This window comes from Nematolebias whitei, chromosome 14 (assembly GCF_014905685.2).
Source record: "Nematolebias whitei isolate Nwh7 chromosome 14, NemWhi1, whole genome shotgun sequence".
In the NCBI taxonomy this organism is placed as follows: Eukaryota; Metazoa; Chordata; class Actinopteri; order Cyprinodontiformes; family Rivulidae; genus Nematolebias; species Nematolebias whitei.
In genome coordinates, this window is record NC_056511.1 from 30,365,467 (window position 1) to 30,384,636 (window position 19,170).

At 44.4% G+C, this 19,170-nt stretch overlaps 2 protein-coding genes across 2 annotated transcripts in view; both read right to left on the reverse strand.

Moving 5' to 3' along the window:
* Window positions 1-19,170, reverse strand: part of specc1 (sperm antigen with calponin homology and coiled-coil domains 1) — a 314,251-nt gene that overhangs the window by 102,824 nt on the left and 192,257 nt on the right. The window lies entirely within an intron of this gene.
* Window positions 13,228-19,170, reverse strand: part of adora2b (adenosine A2b receptor) — a 32,942-nt gene continuing 26,999 nt past the window's right edge. The window contains exon 2 of the mRNA XM_037688039.1: window positions 13,228-14,519. Within this exon, the coding sequence (XP_037543967.1) occupies window positions 13,826-14,519 (694 nt within the window). The 3' untranslated portion in view covers window positions 13,228-13,825. The remainder of the gene's footprint in view (window positions 14,520-19,170) is intronic.

A 19,170-nucleotide genomic window follows, 5' to 3' on the forward strand; every position in this document is an offset into this window, starting at 1 on the left:
CAGTATTAATTCAGAAAACCTTCTTCGAGGATGCAGGAGCAGGGCAGCTGTGAGGCTTGTGAACCTGCTGACGCCGTGGGAGCACGCGTTTGACACCACTGCGATGAAAAAACGTGTGCCGCTCCTGCCGAGAGCGAGATACGTTGCTGGGCTCGTACCACGGTCTCACGTTAACGTTGACGTGAACGGCGGGCGCTGAGAGCTGCGTGCGCGCTTTCATGCCGCGGGAGCGTCTATCGGCACTGCTGACAGTGAATGAAAAACAACCTTAAAAAGGCTCATTCGTGATGAGTGTGTGTGATGGGGCCGCTTGTCAGATAAACCATGCTGACAGCCTGGCTAAAGGACACATCATCATAAAATGATGTTATTTCACATCGTGTCATCAACACACCTCCAGCAACCCGACACCTGGTTACCTTCCCTTGAGCTCTGTTTGTTGTCCTGGAGGGCCCCCTGTTGGCGAAGTCCGGGGAAAAAAAATTAACTTCCGGATGCTGGGGACGTCTGACGGGAGGGGCTGGCGTAGCAGAGCTGGGGAGGCGTTGTGCAGCCGTGGAACATATTGAAATGATCTCTGGCTGATGAAAAGAGGACTTCCAACAAAGCTCCTGCAGCTCTCCTGAGAGGAAGGTGGAGTGACAAGCCAGGAGAACCTCTGGGACCTCGTTCTCCGGCTGCGATGCGGGGCAGCAGACAGCAAAAGAGGCGCACCGGTTGAGGATGACGTCAGCTGCCCTGTAGACGGAGCGAACTGCAACGGCCGATAGTGTCGTTAGCAAGCAGCCGCTACGAGAGCGGAGTGAGCCGAAGGACAGAGGGCCACCGTCTCTTCCCGCCTATGAACGTGTACGCCAACAGCGTAACATGTTGTTCGCTGCGGCTGTGTGGAACACATGCTGGTGATCTCAGTTGGAGAGCGGTGTCACCGTCTCGGTTATGCTAACCAGAGGCACGGGACGCTGGTCCACCTCGACATCTTGCTCCAATGAAGCCTCCATCAGGCTCGGTTCCAGGGGGCACGGAGGGACTTTCCGCTCAGTGAACCCCTGCTCTGGAGATGGGTGCGGACTGTGGAGATCGGCCCCCCAATCTACCAGGAAAAAAACGTTAATGGCCTCGCCCGTAGGACATCCTGTTGGGAACACAAGGCCATATGGATCAAGACGGTGAGCCGGAATGGAACCCAGTAAACAACCTTCCCGCCGGATCATCCGAACTGGCGGGAAAGGCTTGGGACGTAAAAAAGGGTCTCTTCATGTCATCCGCCTCCTGGGTTACGCCGGGCAACCCCTGAGGGCGCCGTCGGCCGGGAGCGGTGTGATCGCCAATGCGAAACGAGGTGGGATGGGGTGAGCATTCACTCAGCCCCCCTCCCCCGACACTACGCTCTCCAGGAGGGAATGAGCAGCGGGGACTGCAGCTGAGCGCCGCCTGTCCTGGAGGAACCATCCGATTCACTCCGAGGGTCGGCGATAAGAGGAAAATTACAAGATGGCGTTGTCCAGCGTGTAGTGACCTGTCACTGAGAAATATTCCTCGGCGCTTACCTTGAAATAAGACTGCTCGTCAGCTTCTCCTCGGGGAGGAGAACTCACCAGACGACCGGAGGTCGACTACCGGGCCAAGCATTCTTAACAAAGGTTGGTCATCTACACAACTTTCCTTCTTCGTTCTTCTGACAGTGCTATTAGCTCGCTGAAGAAAAAATGGGAGTCTATTTCCCGCTCTTAACGTAATTTATACGGACCGGGTGGGGCCCACACAGCAGGTGGGCGTGGACTAAATTTTTCAGTGCAATGCTCCGCATATCAGGATAAACCCACTAAGCAACAGCTCTTAAAGGGCGAAGCCTATACGAAATAGAACGTCTCTAGAGTTCCTCCGAGCGGGGGTTTGAGCTGTACTGCAACGTGAATCCCCTGCTTATAAACGGTTCATACATCTATCTGGAGCACACACTCGCTGCCACTCCGCGTAATGTTCGGGAAGCGGGCACGCGTTTATGCTGCGTCACGCTATTTACGGACACCAATCACCGCTGTCTTGTGTGCCTCACTCAGGCTGCGGGCTCAAATCTTTTCTGATGTGAGCTGGCATGAGCTAAGGGAAGGTGCGCGCCCCAAGCATGCAGATCCGATTTAGGACTGCCGCCGGTGCGTTTTACCAGAAGTTCCTGGACTTCTGCGTTTAGGGATGAGACCTGGTCTGGAGATGACAGAACCGTCTCTAAAACTCCTCCGAACAGAGGGTGTTGAGCTGCAAATTGTAGTCTATAACCCTTGTTGATCAGACGGCTCACCCATCTGTCTAGAGAGCACGTCCGCTGCCACTCCTCTTAACGTTCGTGGAGTTGGCGCGTTTATGTAGTGCATTATGTTTCTTTTGGACGTCAGCTAGCTACAGCCTCGACCGCCGTCATGCGTCGCGGAAGTGTGCTCCGCGTGACCCAAGGCGAGGCTTTCTCGAAAGGGCTTTGAGCTCTGGGCTTCTGTGCCATGCTCAGGCTTCGGGTTCACATTCATGTCGATGTGAACTGGCATGTGTTGAGGAGAGGTGTGCTCGCCTTCATCAACGCAGCGCCGTTTGGGTGAAGGCTGCTGGCGTCGCGGGAGCGTGCGTTTGACACCACTGCGGTGAAAAGCGTGCAGCTCGGGCTGAAAGCGAGTTATCCCTCTGGACTCGTTCTGCGGACCACATTCACTTTCGACTGCTGTGTCATGCGAGCGTCTCATGTTTATCTTTGAGCTGCGGTGATTTTGAAAAACCTGTTTTAGGACACCTGCTCGTTTGTGTGGAGGATGTGTGAGGAGAGGCTGCTGTGAGGTCATTCGAACTGATAGACAGGCTGAATCAGACACTTTAATCTTTGAATGATGTTCGTGTTTTATTTCAAAACTCCTGTCATCATTGCACACACACATCCCCCGCAAGGCGTCATTCCTGAATCTTCTCCCCCGTGATCCCTGCGGTTTGTTTTCCCAGGGCACCGCCTGTTGGTGATCTCTGGGAAACGCTGAACCGCCAGTTGCCGGGATGAGAAGGGCTATTTCTCTGACGGGCAGGGCTGGCGTTGGAGCGAAGCGGGAGGACGCTGCTGCAGCTGTGGAACGTCTCTGTTTGCTGCCTTTAGCCACGACGAGCCTTCCAGCGGGCCGGGGGGTGGGATGAGGTGTGCGGCTTGGACAGATGGCGCACAGTCTCCCAACACCTCCTCTGGCTTTTTCGATTTCTCGAACATGTCCTTGAAAATTGGCTCCGAACAGCACGTCCGCTTCTCCGACAGGGAGGGGGAACAGCAGACGATGCACACGGGTTGAGGGTGATGTTAGATGCCCTGCAGAGGGAGCTCTTGTCTCCTCAGGCAGGTCTGTCCCTCCGGCCTCTGAGAAGCTGTACGTCAGCGGCGCACCGTATTGTTCGCTGCGGCTGCCTGGAACGCATACTGGTGAGCTCGGTTGGAGAGCGACGTCACCGTCTGGTCATGCATCCCCAGAGGCGCGGGACGCTGGTCCAACCTGGACATCTTTGCTCCGAGAGCCTCCGCCAAGCTTGGCTCCGGGGGAGGGGGAACCGAGGCAATTTCCGCTCGGTAAAACCCCTCCACTCTGGTGATGGGCGCGGATGTGGAAAACCGGCACTCTCAGTCTACCAGGTCCGGCTACAGCCTCGTTCCAGTAGGACGTCACTGCTGGGAAAACGAGGCCAGATGGGATCAGGACGGCGAGCCGGGGTGGAGCCAAAAAACCTTCCCGCTAGATCATCCGATCTGGGCGGGGAAAGGAGAGGGATGGAAAAAAGTCCCTTCGTGTCAGCCACCTCCTGGATTATGCCGGGCAGCTCCAGAGGAGGGCACCGACGGCTGGGAGCGGTGTGGTCGTCGATGCGAAAAAGGTCCGGGGGGGGGGTTGAACATTCGCTCAGCCCCTCTGGTTCCGACACTACGCTCTCCAGGAAGGCGGGGGCTGCTGCTGACGTCGCCTGTCCCGTGGGAAACATCCGATTCGCTCCGAGAGTCGGCGATAAAAGGAAAATTAAAAGATGGCGTCGTCCAGCGTGTAGCGACCCGCCACTGAGAAATATTCCTCGGCGCTTACCTTGAAACAAGACTGCTCGTCTGCTTCTCCTCGGGGAGAAGAACTCACCGGGATGGCAGGAGGTTGGCGTGGCGGGACCACAGACAGCCTTAACAAAGGTTGTGCTGGTCAAGCTGGACAACTTCCCTTCTTCGTTCTTCTGACAGTGCTATTAGCTTGCTGAAGAAAAACGGGAGCCTATTACCTGCTCTTAACGTAATTTATACGGACCGGGTGGGGCCCACACAACAGGTGGGCGTGGACTAAATTTTTTCAGTGCGATACTTTGCATAACGGGATAAACCCCACCAGCGACAGCCTTAAAGGGCGAAGCCTATACGAAATAGAACAGGATTTTATTTATTTTTGCCATTTACCCTTTATTTATCCAGGTAGTCTCATTGAGCCACGAGAACTCATTTTCAAGAGAGACCTGTTTAGGGAGCAGATGGGGGTTAAGGGCCTTGCTCAAGGGCCCAGAGTGGGGCGAATGAGGGTAGGGGCAGGTGTGGGTGCTTCACCTACCCCACCCACATTTTTTTTCCCCAAATATCTTTATTGAATTTTTAACATTTTAAACAAACACAGCTCAAACACTGCAAGATATAACAAAACAGTGATAGTGGTACTTAAGCACTGTGTTTAAACTAAAGTAACAAATACAAACAAACAAAACAAAATGAAACAACAAAAAAAACAAAGTGCCCCTTACAGAATTTTGATCATAACGCCACACATCATCTCCTTATCCAAATATCAATTATAACAGTGTATATATCTTAGAATAATTATTCATATTTTAGGAACCACAGTGCACACCTCCTTCAGTCATTTGCACTGTCTTCTGGCATGTTCAGATCTTTAACATACATAATGAAGGGATTCCATATACACTCAAACAAGTCCTGTTTGCCCTTTAGTACAAATGTACTCTTTTCCAGAGGAAGAGCGGATAACATCTGTCGGATCCATTGGTTGAGAGTCGGTCTATGAGTCTTTTTCCAAAATAATGATATACATCTTTTTCCATTGAGCAAACTTAAGTTTATAAATGTTTGTTCATTCTTAGTGTAGTTGTGTTTTTCCGGGTACAGTCCAAACAAAAACAACTTTGAATCCAATATTATTTGTTTAGAAATTATTTCCTCATGAGTGTTTGAGCTGTGTTTGTTTAAAATGTTAAAAATTCAATAAATATATTTGGGGGAAAAAAATGCGGGTGGGGTAGGTGAAGCACCCACACCTGCCCCTACCCTCATTTGCCCCACTCTGGGCCCTTGAGCAAGGCCCTTAACCCCCACCATCTGCTCCCTAAACAGGTCTCTCTTGAAAATGAGTTCTCGTGGCTCAGTGAGACTACCTGGATAAATAAAGGGTAAATGAAAAAAGTAAAAAATTGGTAAAAATCATTGATCTAAAATAGTGTGCTATTTATTTATTTATCTCCCATCCTGAGCAGCACATTGGTGACAGTGGAAAGGAAAAACTCCCTTTTAACCAGAAGAAACCGCCAGCAGATTCAGGCTCAAGCGGGGCAGTCAGTGAGGACAAACACAGTGGCTGGTCCAGATGTGCACTCTGTGGACAGAAAGATAAAGAAAAACATGTTAATGATAGAAAGAATAAACATGACTCAAAAACTCAGGCAGGCTTAAACCGTTGAAAATAGAGATGCAGTAGAACAGGGGTGCCCAATACGTTGATCGCAATCATTCAATCCCAAAGTCATTATGGGATTGCATGGCATAAAAAAAATAGACGTCAGCCATAGATGTAATCCATCCTCACTATGAAACATTACTTGATTGACAGACAGGGCAGCCAACCACAGCCCTCATTCTCTCAAACCAGGTCAGAGTGGAGATTTTCGGGGGGAACCCGTGTACATAATTTCGCTCCACCACATGTACCACATGAGGTGCGAATGACAATAAAGAAACTCTGACTCTGATTTACCCCCACCCCATGAAATTCTCCGTGTGTGAAGTGGCACATGTGCACCATGCACCACCACCATGCTGCAGTCCAAAGTTTTTCTGTACTAACAACAGTTATAATAAATGGCAGAGAGCAGAGTGTTTTTGTGCTGCTCACCCTTTTTCAGCATGTAGGAGCAAAACTAATAAAATCCAGTACCAAAGAGACGTTAGTGTATTCACCAGTTTAACTGTGATCATGCAGACGCTGCATGCACGATGACTGCAGCTGAGCCGTCAATTCAAGGTTGCCAGATACATTTAAAATGTCTTATTTACCCCCTCCTTTTCTGTGCACATGTTCAACAAACACACACCTCATCTTAGAATATCTTTACTCAGCACATATGACAGTTTAGGTCAAAATACTATAATTTTAAAGCCACAGTACTATAGTTCATAATTTCTTATCTGGAAACCCAACTGATATGGAAACTACAGCGTTTTTCGTGTAAACCCGCTCTTGTTTTGTTTATTACCCCCAATAAACATTGAAAAAACACTAACGTTTCCAGAGGTTGTTCTCGTGTAAACAGGGCCTTATTTTAGGTAGATCACTTTGACTTGGTCATTTTAAAAGTAGCTCACATGATGAAAAAGTGTGGACACCCTTGTAGTAGAAGGTGTTGCTGAATCACAGCACAGTCTATGCTATCGATGCTAGAATATGTGAGGCCATCTTGTTAGGTGCTACATAGGTGTCTTTAGATACATAGGTGACAAGGAGGAACACTAATGTAAAAGCCTCTGTTGTAAATAGTTAAAAACAGCTTGATAAGAATTTCTGTGAAAAACACTGTGCTCACTGGACTTGCCTAAATGAGTTTACTGTCATATATGATGTATGTTTTTGTATTTCAAAAGCTTGTGGGCTTGTCAAAAACAATACAGAGTGCTACACTATCCCATTAGGCATAATTTTAATTTTTCTTTTTTCCATTGATAATATTCTAATCAACTACTATACTAGAGGGTGTTTCCCTCTAGACTAGATGCTTTAATTTCCACAAAGCAGGCACACCAGCAACCTGTCAATATTGTAGCATGGCTAGTAGCATATTGTCCTTTATCTTCCATTTTAGTATACCAAGTTATATTTTATGAGTAGACATAAATATTAAACCATAATGAATTAGTCAATAGGCCATGCAAAAACACAGTTATTCATGTCTAAACACTAATGCACATTTTATATGACCCCACCCAAAAAATAACAATAAAAACCACAAACCTAAATATTAAAACATACCTGGGGCGGCTCTGGCTGAGTGGTTAGTGCAGTCGTCCTCCAATGCGAGTTGGGGGTTCGAATCCACCAGCAGTCACATGCTGAAGTGTTCCTGGGTAAGACATTGAACCCCTCATTGCCTCTGATGTGTGTCCCATCAGTGTATGAATGTGATCTAAAAGCACTGATTAGTCTCTTTAGAATGATCTGTTCAATTAGCTTTGTAGAGATCTAGTAGAGTGCTGTATGAATGGGTAAATGAGGACACAGATTGTAGTGTAAAGCGCTTTGAGTATCTTGATCAGATAGAAAGGCGTTATATAAGTACAGTCCATTTACCATTTACCATTTACAACAGCACAACCAGCAGTATCTAAGAGCAGCAGTGTTTTTGTTGATGAGAGTAAAGAATGGTGGCGCTTACAACCCTTTTTCTGAACCACTTTGGCCTCGTTGTCCTCAGACTGTTTCTGTGAGTAGCAAGTCGGCCATCTGGCCTAAAACATTTGATTGTTATTCATGGTGATTGATTGTTTTGCACGTTAAAAGTCTACTTCTGAGATTCCAACAGGTGGTTGTCTTGAAACACAGCGGTGAAGGCTACCTATGGGACAGATCTGGTTGGCAGGCTGTAGACTGAAGAAGTCTTCTGGATGGGGGACGAAACGTTTCTCACTTAAAGAATCTGGTCCACATGATTGAACCTTCTTTGTTAATGAGACTGAAGGGTTTGCCGAGTTGACCCGTCTCACCTCCTTAGGGTAGAATCTGTTAGAGCCTTGTTGTTCTGGCTAAATTACAAACGCGGGCAGCAGAGCTCTGGTTAGACTAAGTAGATGTGTACAATACTTCATTGCTTAAAGTGCAGTTAAGTACTGGTCTGGATAGAATGAATACAGCACTTAGTAATTTTATTGCATTGGTGGTAGCGTGTTGGGTTGACATTTTCTCCCGTATTACTTGATTCAGCTTGGTGAGAGGCTCAGTACAATTTCCTCGTCACAAATTGCACAATATGTTTTTATTTAAGTAAAATACAGTTATTGCTGTGCATGTTTGGACTGATGGCTCACTCAAGGTTTCAACAATTTGAGGCTAATTCAGGTAAATAGTACACACCTAGCAATATGGCTGCCACAAAACTTTCTGAGCTCTCACTGACTATTCAATTCAATTCAATTCAGGAATATTTGATTAATCCCAAAGGGAAATTATTTTGTTGTTGTAACTCGTTATCCTCATTTCATTAAGAGATGTTATAGATACTGATGGCTGTAGGCAGGAAGGATCTCTTGTAAAGGTCCATCCCACAGTGGATCCTAAGAAACTGGCTGCAGATGCCGTCCGATCCGTCCACCCAGACTTGGCTGGCCTCTCGGTTCCCACGGGCTGTAGGACCGCCCTAATGCTGGGCAGAACTCCTCCCATAGCGATGGCCACTCCTCCCAGCAGTCTGCCAACTCCTCGTCGCTGCGGACAGCCAACTGTAGGTGCCGAGGGACGATCCTGTCCTTCCGCTGTCATGAGCCGTGTTTCTTGCTAGTTCCATGATCTCAGTGGTCAGGTACTCGAGCACAGCTGGCAGGTAGATGAGAATGCATCCACAGAACATCCTTTCAACTCTTTTGAGATTTGGGGCTGTAGCTGAGATATTATTTGAGCTTTTTACATGTTAATCAGCTGCTGTTGGTTGTAGAAAACTGCCTTGTTGCCATGGTTACGCATCATAACAAATTCATGTCCAAAACTAAAAAAGTTTCAGTAAAAATCCTTCCAGCTGCACAGCATCTGATACCAGGGGAAACAATCATCCAAAAAAATGTGATTTACATCCTGAAAAAGAGGAATTATAGTTTCCAAAAGCAAAATCTCAGAAGGAAAGTAACAGAGCTGTTCCAGCATGCAGCCACCTTGAGCGGCGCAATTCTAGAACATATTTAAACATAAAATGTATTCTAGAACATTCCAGTGTTTTCCTATTTCAGTGGGATAGAATGTGAGAAGAATCAAAAAAGAAATCAGCCAGTTCATGCCATAAAACACTCATAAAATAAACTGTAGAAGTGTTTTATGGCACAAACTGATCCCTGGACTTTAAATTGACAAGATTACCTTCTCACAACTTCTGGTCATCACAATGAAAACACTTCACTCTCATTTCATCTGCTAATGTCACACTTTTTTCTTGCACAGATAATGTTACTAGACAAAAAATCAGCTCAACTATTTTTATTTTTAGATTAATTACCATAGGTCATGATTAATCACTTTTATGTCTGTGAAAATCTGTTAACTGCTGTTCACACAGAATTATAAAATAATTTAAGCTATACCAACTAAACATCACTCTGTAGCCCATATTTTATGTTGCAGCTATATTTACAGACAGACGTGACGTTTGTTTCACATTCGTTGTGTTTTTTCAGTCAAGCATGAATCGTAGAGAAAACCTTAGCCCCGTCTAGTGTGACAAAGTGCACGTTGATGTGTGTGTACAGATGTGTTGTGGGCCAGCTGTGTTTCTGTGTGGTCACTGATGGGTGTCTCCCCTCCAGTCTCTCCTTATATATCTTGAAACAAATAACCTCTGTTCTTTTTCCAAGTATTGAAGAGATAACTAAGGCACTCTTGGGGATGCTGCTAAACTCGGTGTGAGAAACAGAGAACTGCAGCAGACTGTGGAGACTCCCCAGCAGCTCTGGTACCATTGCCCATGAACACACATAGTACAAGTACAGGAATCTGTCCCTCGCGTGGTTTTGTGTGGTGGACCAGTTTGTGACATTACTCTGATTGAAAAGTTAAACCGTACAACACTCATTGGCGTCCGTGCAGGACTCTCTCCAGCTGAAGCCTCTGTTTCCATTCATGGGCTGTTGGCTCGGAGCACAGTGGAGCGGGTCCATTTTGTTCTGAGAAGTGGGTCAGATGACAGAGAGCTGAGCTATCACAGTAATAGCTATCTGTAGCTGACAGCTGCTTATAAACAATAAACAGCAGAAGCTGTAAAAATAACTTTTTCCTGATGGGTTTTTAAGACTTGTATTTAAAACAGATCCACAGATGCATCAGAGTGACGGACAGCTCTGCTTTGATGCCTGCAGTAAGTTAAAAACAAGTCGGTGATTAACATGCTGATGCAGATCAAATGAGGATTTTGTTGCTCAAACCTGCAGGACTGTGTCTCGCCCATCAGGCTCCTGATGCTCCGGCCATCTGAAAATTATAAACACTCATAACCCCTAACATCATGTGCTCCATTGATTTACATAAACATTTAGGACATGATTGATATGGAAGATTGCTCCAGCATTTGCTCTGTGACCGATACTGTCTGAGAGAAGATCTCTCGGTGGAATATTACTAACAGGACTCCCGTCTCTGATGAGATCTTACAGGGCTGTCATTATAGCTTCATATCCGTGAGATTTATCATTTTGTTTCCGGTGTCCATGTGATAAATCTGCACTCTTCTCTCCCAGTGCAAACACATCCTGGCCGTCTACCTGTGCCAGGCTATGGCTGTGACTCAACAGGAGACCGTGTCGGATCAGCAGATGTCCACGCTACTCAGCAGGACCGAGACTCGGTGACAGCAGGTGGACCAGAAGACCCTCCAGGATGAGGAGCTGGTTCACTGCAGCGAAGACCAGACTCTTAACAGACGGCAGATGTTGCTTTATTTATCTTTTCATTTGGAGTTTCCATTCATCTTGACAGTTTTATTTTTAGTTTATTTTGTGTTTTCATCTGACTCTGGATCAGTTAGGGAGCATCTGCAAAGTGAAGTCAGTTTCTCCTCTATAATTTCTCATGATTTGAAATTAAATAATAAAAAAAAACAACATTAACCAATATAAACATTGCCTTTATTACCAAAACAACTCACCATACACACAGATTGCATCATGTTAAACGGCTACATCAGTTGTAGTTCTGTTGAATGGATAAAAGAATTGCCCCACAGTGAAGGTTTTTCCTGATTAGTAACAAGACGGCACGAACAAAAAGGAACTTTGGAATAAAAGGCAGGAATGTTGAATTTTTTTTTCTTATGTTAAAACTGGAGAACGAAAGAAGGCAATAGCTTGACATCAAGCAACAGCTTGCAGAAAACGACACCTACAGTACTTGTTTTCACACATTGGTCAACAAAGACAATAGTGGAACGCTACAGTGCAGTTACAGTATAGATGTCTCCGTGGGAATGTACTAAAATGTTGGCACACTCCTGTGTTTTAGCCCTTGAAGTCAGCCAGAGGTGGAACACAGGACCAAACGACAAATGCTGGGAGATCATAAAGCGGCAGAAGTGCTCGACTTGGTTAACAACCCCTCTGAAACGCACCTAACAGGAAGTTCAAATTTCAGTGCTACGCTCATTTGTGTAGTGTTCAGGTGACCAAATCGCTATCGGTTCTTTCACAGATGCTGTGCCTTTGCAGAGTTTAAAAGAAAAAAGTTTAAAACATTTTCTGGTCTCACTCCATTTGAGCCAGACGTAAGATTGGAATCTGTGCTGATTTAAAATTATAATGGCACACTAAGAATTAAAAGTGCAATTAATTTTTCCCAGCATTATCTGCTTTAGGAGGTTTTTTCATTATCTGGACCTTCTTGGATTTTTTTTTAGAATGCAGATCGTTGAGCTCAGTTAAAATAGTTCATCACCACCACACTTTAGTGCAACATTTTATTTATTTTTATTTTTTTTGCTTATTGGGGTTTTAGACTGCTGGGGAATTGAGCTGCACTCCTAAAGCAGGCGAGATTCATAAAAACCTCAACTAAAAGCAAAGGTGGTCTATTTAAGTTACTAAAATGGTATCCTGTGTATTAGTGTAATAACACTAATTTAAAATGCCACCTTACATGTCATCAGTAGGATGCAACTGAAAAGGTCAGATTTCAGCAAACAAGTCACTTCTGAGCTTATTTCTTATAGGGAAATAGGTTCAGCCATTTAAAAACTTTACAGTGGAAAAGTTATTAACCATGAATGTCTTGCGTCTTGGAGTTTACCAGCCTCAGTTTAGAGTAACAGAGTTTTCATCAGACAGGAGTGGAGCTAACAGCTAAACACAAAAGACCAAATCAGACAGCTGCTGTTTTAAACCGGCTCCAGTCTCCAAAATATTACAGCGGTTCAATTTTGTGTTACATGGTTATTCTCGTGAAAGGCTATGATTATGTGCAAACAGCTAAAGCACTTTTAGCGCATTCAGAAGAAATGTCATCGTATCTGCGGAAATAAGCGGTAATAAATACTAAACTGATGATGTAACAATTCAAATAGGTGTTTGCACAAACTGCTATGAACATTTGAAGATTGGAGGCGATGGGAGTGGGTCTGTGCAGACTGGTCAAATCTTAGTTCATCATTAGGAATGAACCCAGTTTGAAGCGATCAATTAGCCGTTAGCTCATCAATCCTGTTCGAGTTAAACTCTGTTTCTTCAAATCAAGGCTGTTCAAAAGGATATCTAAAACAGGTAATATAAATTATTTGTAACTGTTCTTCAGAAACCCACTTTAAATTGGCTGAACCATCCCTGTAAGATAAAGGCATGAGTCACTCTGCGGGTAAATTTAGCTGAACCACCGTTGTTTCCTCTGAGACTGACTCTAATCATGATGTTTGAGCCTCAAAGCCACTTCCTGTGGACCATAAATGTAGTGGGCGTACAATAAGTTTCTGACCCCTGCAGTTTCAAAGTGATGCATGGGGAAGGAAGGTATTTTTTTCAGCTTTTTTCAAGGTTTTTTTTTTCTTTTGTAAAAAGGCAGTTTTTTAGCTTTGTGCATACATTCTTCCTGCAGTCCCTTATCCTGCAAACACTGGCACTTAGTAAAGTTACAATACAAATGAACAGATTTACAAAAATGATATTGTTGTTTCATTTTGGGATATGCAAAACTTCATTCTTCTAGATCCTCTTCCATCTTAATATCTTCAAGCTTAATAAATAAATACAGAAATGTTGTCCTCTACATGGAGGCAGTGATGAGTTCTAATTAAATTAAGGTTCACAAGCCCAAAATTTAACCACAGATGAAACTTACTACTGTACCTTTTTAAACTCTACAAGTACAGATCTATTCCCATAAAGTTCTTTTGATTGTTACATTCTCAAAGACAAGGCCTTGTAATAAATGATTTAACACTGGCAGAGTGTTGACAATACACACCAACAGTGCAGGGGAAAAGTAGTGTTTGATTTTGTAACGGGGTCATTTGAGAACAATAGCTTTTTTTTTTTGGTTTAGATCCTCTTCACAGTCCTACAAATCCAGTTAGCTTCAACTTTTTAAAATAAAACCCCTCCACTACACAAAAGCTTTTGTAAGACTTTCTGTTGAACATTTCCTTGATCCCGCACCTTCAACTCATCACAATTTATAAATAAATCTCCACATTCAAGGTGTGATTGACATCATCTTGACATATCATCATACCCTTTTTCTGTAAACATTAATAAATCTCTGTAAAAAGCAAATTCAAGACTCAGCAGTTGACACAGGTCCCATTTTTCTGCTGTGCGCCTCTATAGCAGAGGGTCAATGGTCATGTGGATCTGGTCTCTGTGGCGTCTGCTGCCGTTGGAGCCGAGGTAAAGCTCCTCCTCGCGGCAGAGAAAGTGCTGGGCCAGGATCCTACGGAAGGTGTTCCTGAAGTCCTGGATGCGGTATGCATAAATAATGGGGTTGATCGCGGAGTTGGCGTGGGATAAAATGATGGCCACATACATGACGTCCTCAGGCCTCTCCAGGTCTTTGTAAAGCAGCCGGAGACAGTTGAGGATGTGGACGGGCAGCCAGCAGACGGCAAACAGTCCCACGATGATGGAGAGGGATTTGGCAGCTCGAATCTCCTTCTGCAGCAGTCCGTGGTTTTGGCTGTCCCCGTTGCCAACACATTTGAGCTCAATCTGTCTTAGCTGCTTCCTGGCCACGGTGAAGATCTTCATGTAGATGCCCAGCATGATGAGCAGCGGCAGCAGCACGCACACAAAGAAATTAAAGTAGACCATGTACTGCATGTCCACCACACTTTCAAAGAGACACTCCAGTTTGCAGCTCCGAGGCAAGCCTCCTCTGTGTTTGAAGTCCGTGGTGTTGCTGCAACTTGAGTATTTCAAGTTCCATCCGAAGAAGGGAATAAGACCAATAACAAAAGAAAGGATCCATAAAATTGCTATGATTTCTCTGGCAGTCTTCCCCGTCATCAACTCCTTGTACCTGAGGGGAGAAAATACAGCAGATGTTACTGCCTTAATAGGGTTTGCACAGGTCAAAGGTCATCATGATCTCACAAACCATATTTTTGTCTGTGGTTCACACTATCCCAAAGGTCATCTTGGCAATAACATCATATTTCTGATCAATATTCAAAAGAGCAGAAGAAATATGGTCACGATTTCTTATTTTGTCAGTTCATACTGATCATCAGAGCCCGCAGTAGAACTGTGCTGCCACATTACAGATGTGTCTGAACATGTGGGATGTGAGCTTACATTTTTCAGTCCTTAGTAGGTTTAGAAAAGAGGGAACAAAACATCATCTTTGTAAAATACTCCATGTGAAGGAGACCCTGTCCAGGAGACTTTTCATCCTATGTTTTGCTTTCAAAAGACAACTAAAGTGAGTTGACTTTCTCACTCGTGCATACACAGACAACTACAAACTTGCTGGTGAAATTCAGAAATGTAAAGCCGAGCCAACAAAGGCAGGAATGCACAGAATGATCAGCTGCTACAACCAGACAGTCAACAATTCTTTCTTTGTAGAAGCTACAAACCTATGTTGATAACACATACTCTACTCATACTCCCAGGGCTATTCAACTGGCGACCCGCAGGCCATTTCAGTCCCACGGGTGACTTCAATCCAGCCCATTTCATTAAAAATTTTATATAAATATACATATATGTATATGTGTATATATATATATGTGTGTATATATATGTATATGTGTATATGTATATATACCATACCATACCAATTTATTTATAAAGCACTTTAAACAGTGACAAAGTACACCAAAGTGCTGTACAGGGACAAACAGAACAAGCACATAGCAACAGATTACATAACAGGACACCAAAAAGTAGAAACCAACAAAAACAATAATGGATAACAACAACAACCGCAACATGACTAACACAGTGTGATGCACACAGATTCAGCACAGATCACACAGTGCAGAAAGCCAGGGAATAGAAGTGTGTTTTTAAGCGAGATTTAAAAACTGTGAAGGAGGGGGCCTGTCTAACGAGCAGAGGTAACTCATTCCAGTCTTGGGCCTGCTACAGAGAAGGCCCTGTCACCTCTGCGCTTGAGACGGGTTCCTGGGACTGTTAGGAGCAACTGGTCTGCTGATCTGAGAGAACGTGGTGGGACATACGGCTGGAGCAGATCAGTAAGATAGGAGGGGGCAGAGCTGTTTAGTGATTTATAGACATACAAGAGTATTTTGAATTTGATTCGAAGGTGAACCGGAAGCCAGTGTAGGGAGGCCAAAACAGGTGTAATGCGCTCTCTTTTGCTTGTGCTGGTCAAAAACCGGGCTGCTGCATTTTGGACCAGTTGGAGTCTAGCTATGGAGGTCTGACTGATACCAAAAAGGAGTGAGTTGCAATAGTCGAGCCTGGATGTAATGAATGCATGAATTACTGTCTCCAGGTTATTTTTGGACAATATGGGCTTCAGCTTAGACAGTCGCCTCAGCTGAAAAAAGCAGGATTTAACAATCATATTTACATGATTGTTGAGTTTCAGAGAAGGGTCAAGTATCACTCCTAGATTAGTGACTCTTTGTTTCACTAACGGTGACAGAACGGATAGGTCGATGCAGTGGTTGGTGATTGTGTCATTGGGAGGAAACAGCATAACTTCAGATTTCTTCTCGTTGAAACTCAAGAAATTTAAAGCCATCCAATCTCTGATGTCAGCCAGGCAGTCCAGTAACGGTTGAATAGAGCGAGTACCGTTGAGTCTGAGGGGGAAGTAGATTTGGCAGTCGTCGGCGTAGAAATGAAAAGGTATGTTATGTTTCCTGAAAATAGCACCTAGTGGCAGCAGGTATAAAGAAAATAAAAGAGGACCAAGGATGGACCCTTGCGGTACCCCCCATTTAAGCGCTGCCGAGGCTGAACTAAAATCTTTGATGGAGACACAAAAGGACCTGTCAGCGAGGTAAGATCTAAACCATTCGAGGGCTGACCCAGTGATGCCCACCCACTGCTCTAACCTCGCAATGAGGATCTCGTGGTCAATTGTATCAAAGGCAGATGTGAGGTCCAGTAAGAGAAGGAGCACAGAATCACCAGCGTCTGTGAATAGGAGAATGTCGTTAAAAACCTTGAGTAGAGCAGTTTCAGTGCTGTGGAGAGGTTTAAAGTCAGACTGGAATAGCTCTAAGATGGCATTATCCTCTAGAAAGCATTTCAGCTGGGACTCCACTATTTTTTCCAGCAGTTTAGCGACAAATGGGAGTCTGGAGACAGGCCGGAAGTTGGACATGACTGAGAGGTCAAGGCTAGGTTTTTTCAGGAGGGGTTGGACAGCAGCATGTTTAAAAGTTATTGGCACCACACCTGAGGCTAAGCTGCTGTTCACAATGCCAAGAACAGGAGGGCCCAGAACAGGAAGAAGCTCCTTAAGGAGTCGAGGGGGGACAACGTCAGAAGGGGAGCCAGATGGCTTCATGCCGCACATGACCTGCTCCAGGGAAGGCAGAGAGATGGGCTCGAAGTGGTCAAGAACAGCAACACTATGAGATGGGATGGACGGATCATGAGCAGGTGGAGAAATGAGTGCCCGGGTGTTTGCAACTTTTTCAGAAAAGAAATGGAGGAAGTTTTCACACAGCTCAGTTGAGGCTTCTAGAGGTGAAGGTTCACTGAGGTGTAGAACTGAGTTCAGGGTGGAAAAAAGGGCTCGGGGGTTGTGGGAGTTTGAGGCAATTATCGCAGAAAAGAACTTTGATTTGGCGGCTTTAACTGCCTTCTGATAATGACGCCAACTCTCCTTTAGGATTTGAAAAGAAACCTGCAGCCTGTCTTTCCTCCACCTGCGTTCTGCTCTCCTACACTGCTGTCTAACGGCTTGAGTGACGTCATATAGTGACGTATATATGTATATACATATATATATGTATATACATATATATACATACATATATATATATATATACATACATATATATTTATATATATATATATATGTATGTATATATATATATGTATGTATATATATATACATATATATGTGTATACATATATATTTATATACAAACCGGATTCCAAAAACGTTGGGACACTAAACAAATTGTGAATAAAAACTGAATGCAATGATGTGGAGGTGCCAACATCTAATATTTTATTCAGAATAGAACACAAATCACAGATCAAAAGTTTAAATTGAGAGAATGTATCATTTTAAGGGAAAAATCTGTTGTTTCCAAATTTCATGGCGTCAACAAATTCCAAAAAAGTTGGGACAAGTCCATTTTTACCACTGTGTGGCATCCCCCCTTCTTCTTACAACACTCAACAGACGTCTGGGGACAGAGGAGACCAGTTTCTCACGTTTAGAAATGGGAATGCTCTCCCATTCATGTCTAATACAGGTCTCTAACTGTTCAATCGTCTTGGGCCTTCTTTGTCGCACCTTCCTCTTTATGATGCGCCAAATGTTCTCTATAGGTGAAAGATCTGGACTGCAGGCTGGCCATTTCAGTACCCGGATCCTTCTCCTATGTAGCCATGATGTTGTGATTGCTGCAGAATGTGGTCTGGCATTATCGTGTTGAAAAATGCAGGGTCTTCCTTGAAAGAGATGACGTCTAGATGGGAGCATATGTTGTTCTAGAACCTGAACATAGTTCTCTGCATTAATGGTGCCTTTTCAGACATGCAAGCTGCCCATGCCACAAGCGCTCATGCAACCCCATACCATCAGTGATGCAGGCTTCTGAACGGAGCGTTGATAACAACTTGGGCTATCCTTGTCCTCTCTGGTCCGTATGACATGACATCCCAGTGTTCCATTAAGAACTTCAAATCGTGACTCATCTGACCACAGAACAATCTTCCATTTTGCCACACTCCATTTTAAATGACCCCTGGCCCAGTGCAAATGTCTGAGCTTGTGGAGCTTGCTTAGAAATGGCTTCCTCTTTGCACTGTAGAGTTTCAGCTGGCAATGGCGGATGGCACGGTGGATTGTGTTCACTGCCAATGCTTTCTGGAAGTATTCCTGAGCCCATTCTGTTATTTCCTTGATAGTGGCATTCCTGTTTGAGGTGCAGTGATGTTTAAGGGCCCGGTGATCACGAGCATCCAGTAGAGTTTTACGGCCTTGACCCTTACGCACAGCGATTGTTCCAGATTCTCTGAATCTTTTCATGATGTTATGCACCGTTGATGATGATAACTTAAAAGTCTTTGCTATTTTACGCTGGGTAACACCATTCTGGTATTGCTGCACTATCTTTCTGCGCAACAATGGTGGAATTGATGATCCTCTTACCATCTTGGCTTCTGAGAGACACTGACACTCTGAGAAGCTCTTTTAATATCCAATCATGTTGTCAATTGACCTAATTAGTGTTAATTGGTCTTCCAGCTGTTCGTTATATGCTCAATTTCCTTTTTCCAGACACTTATTGCTACTTGTCCCATCTTTTTTGGGATTTGTTGACACTGTGAAATTTTGAATCAACATATTTTTCCTTTAAAATGTTACATTTACTCAGATTAAACTTTTGATCTGTCATCTATGTTATATTACGAATAAAATATTGACATTTGCCATCTCCACATCATTGCATTCAGTTTTTATTCACAATTTGTTTAGTGTCCCAACTTTTTTGGAATCCAGTTTGTAA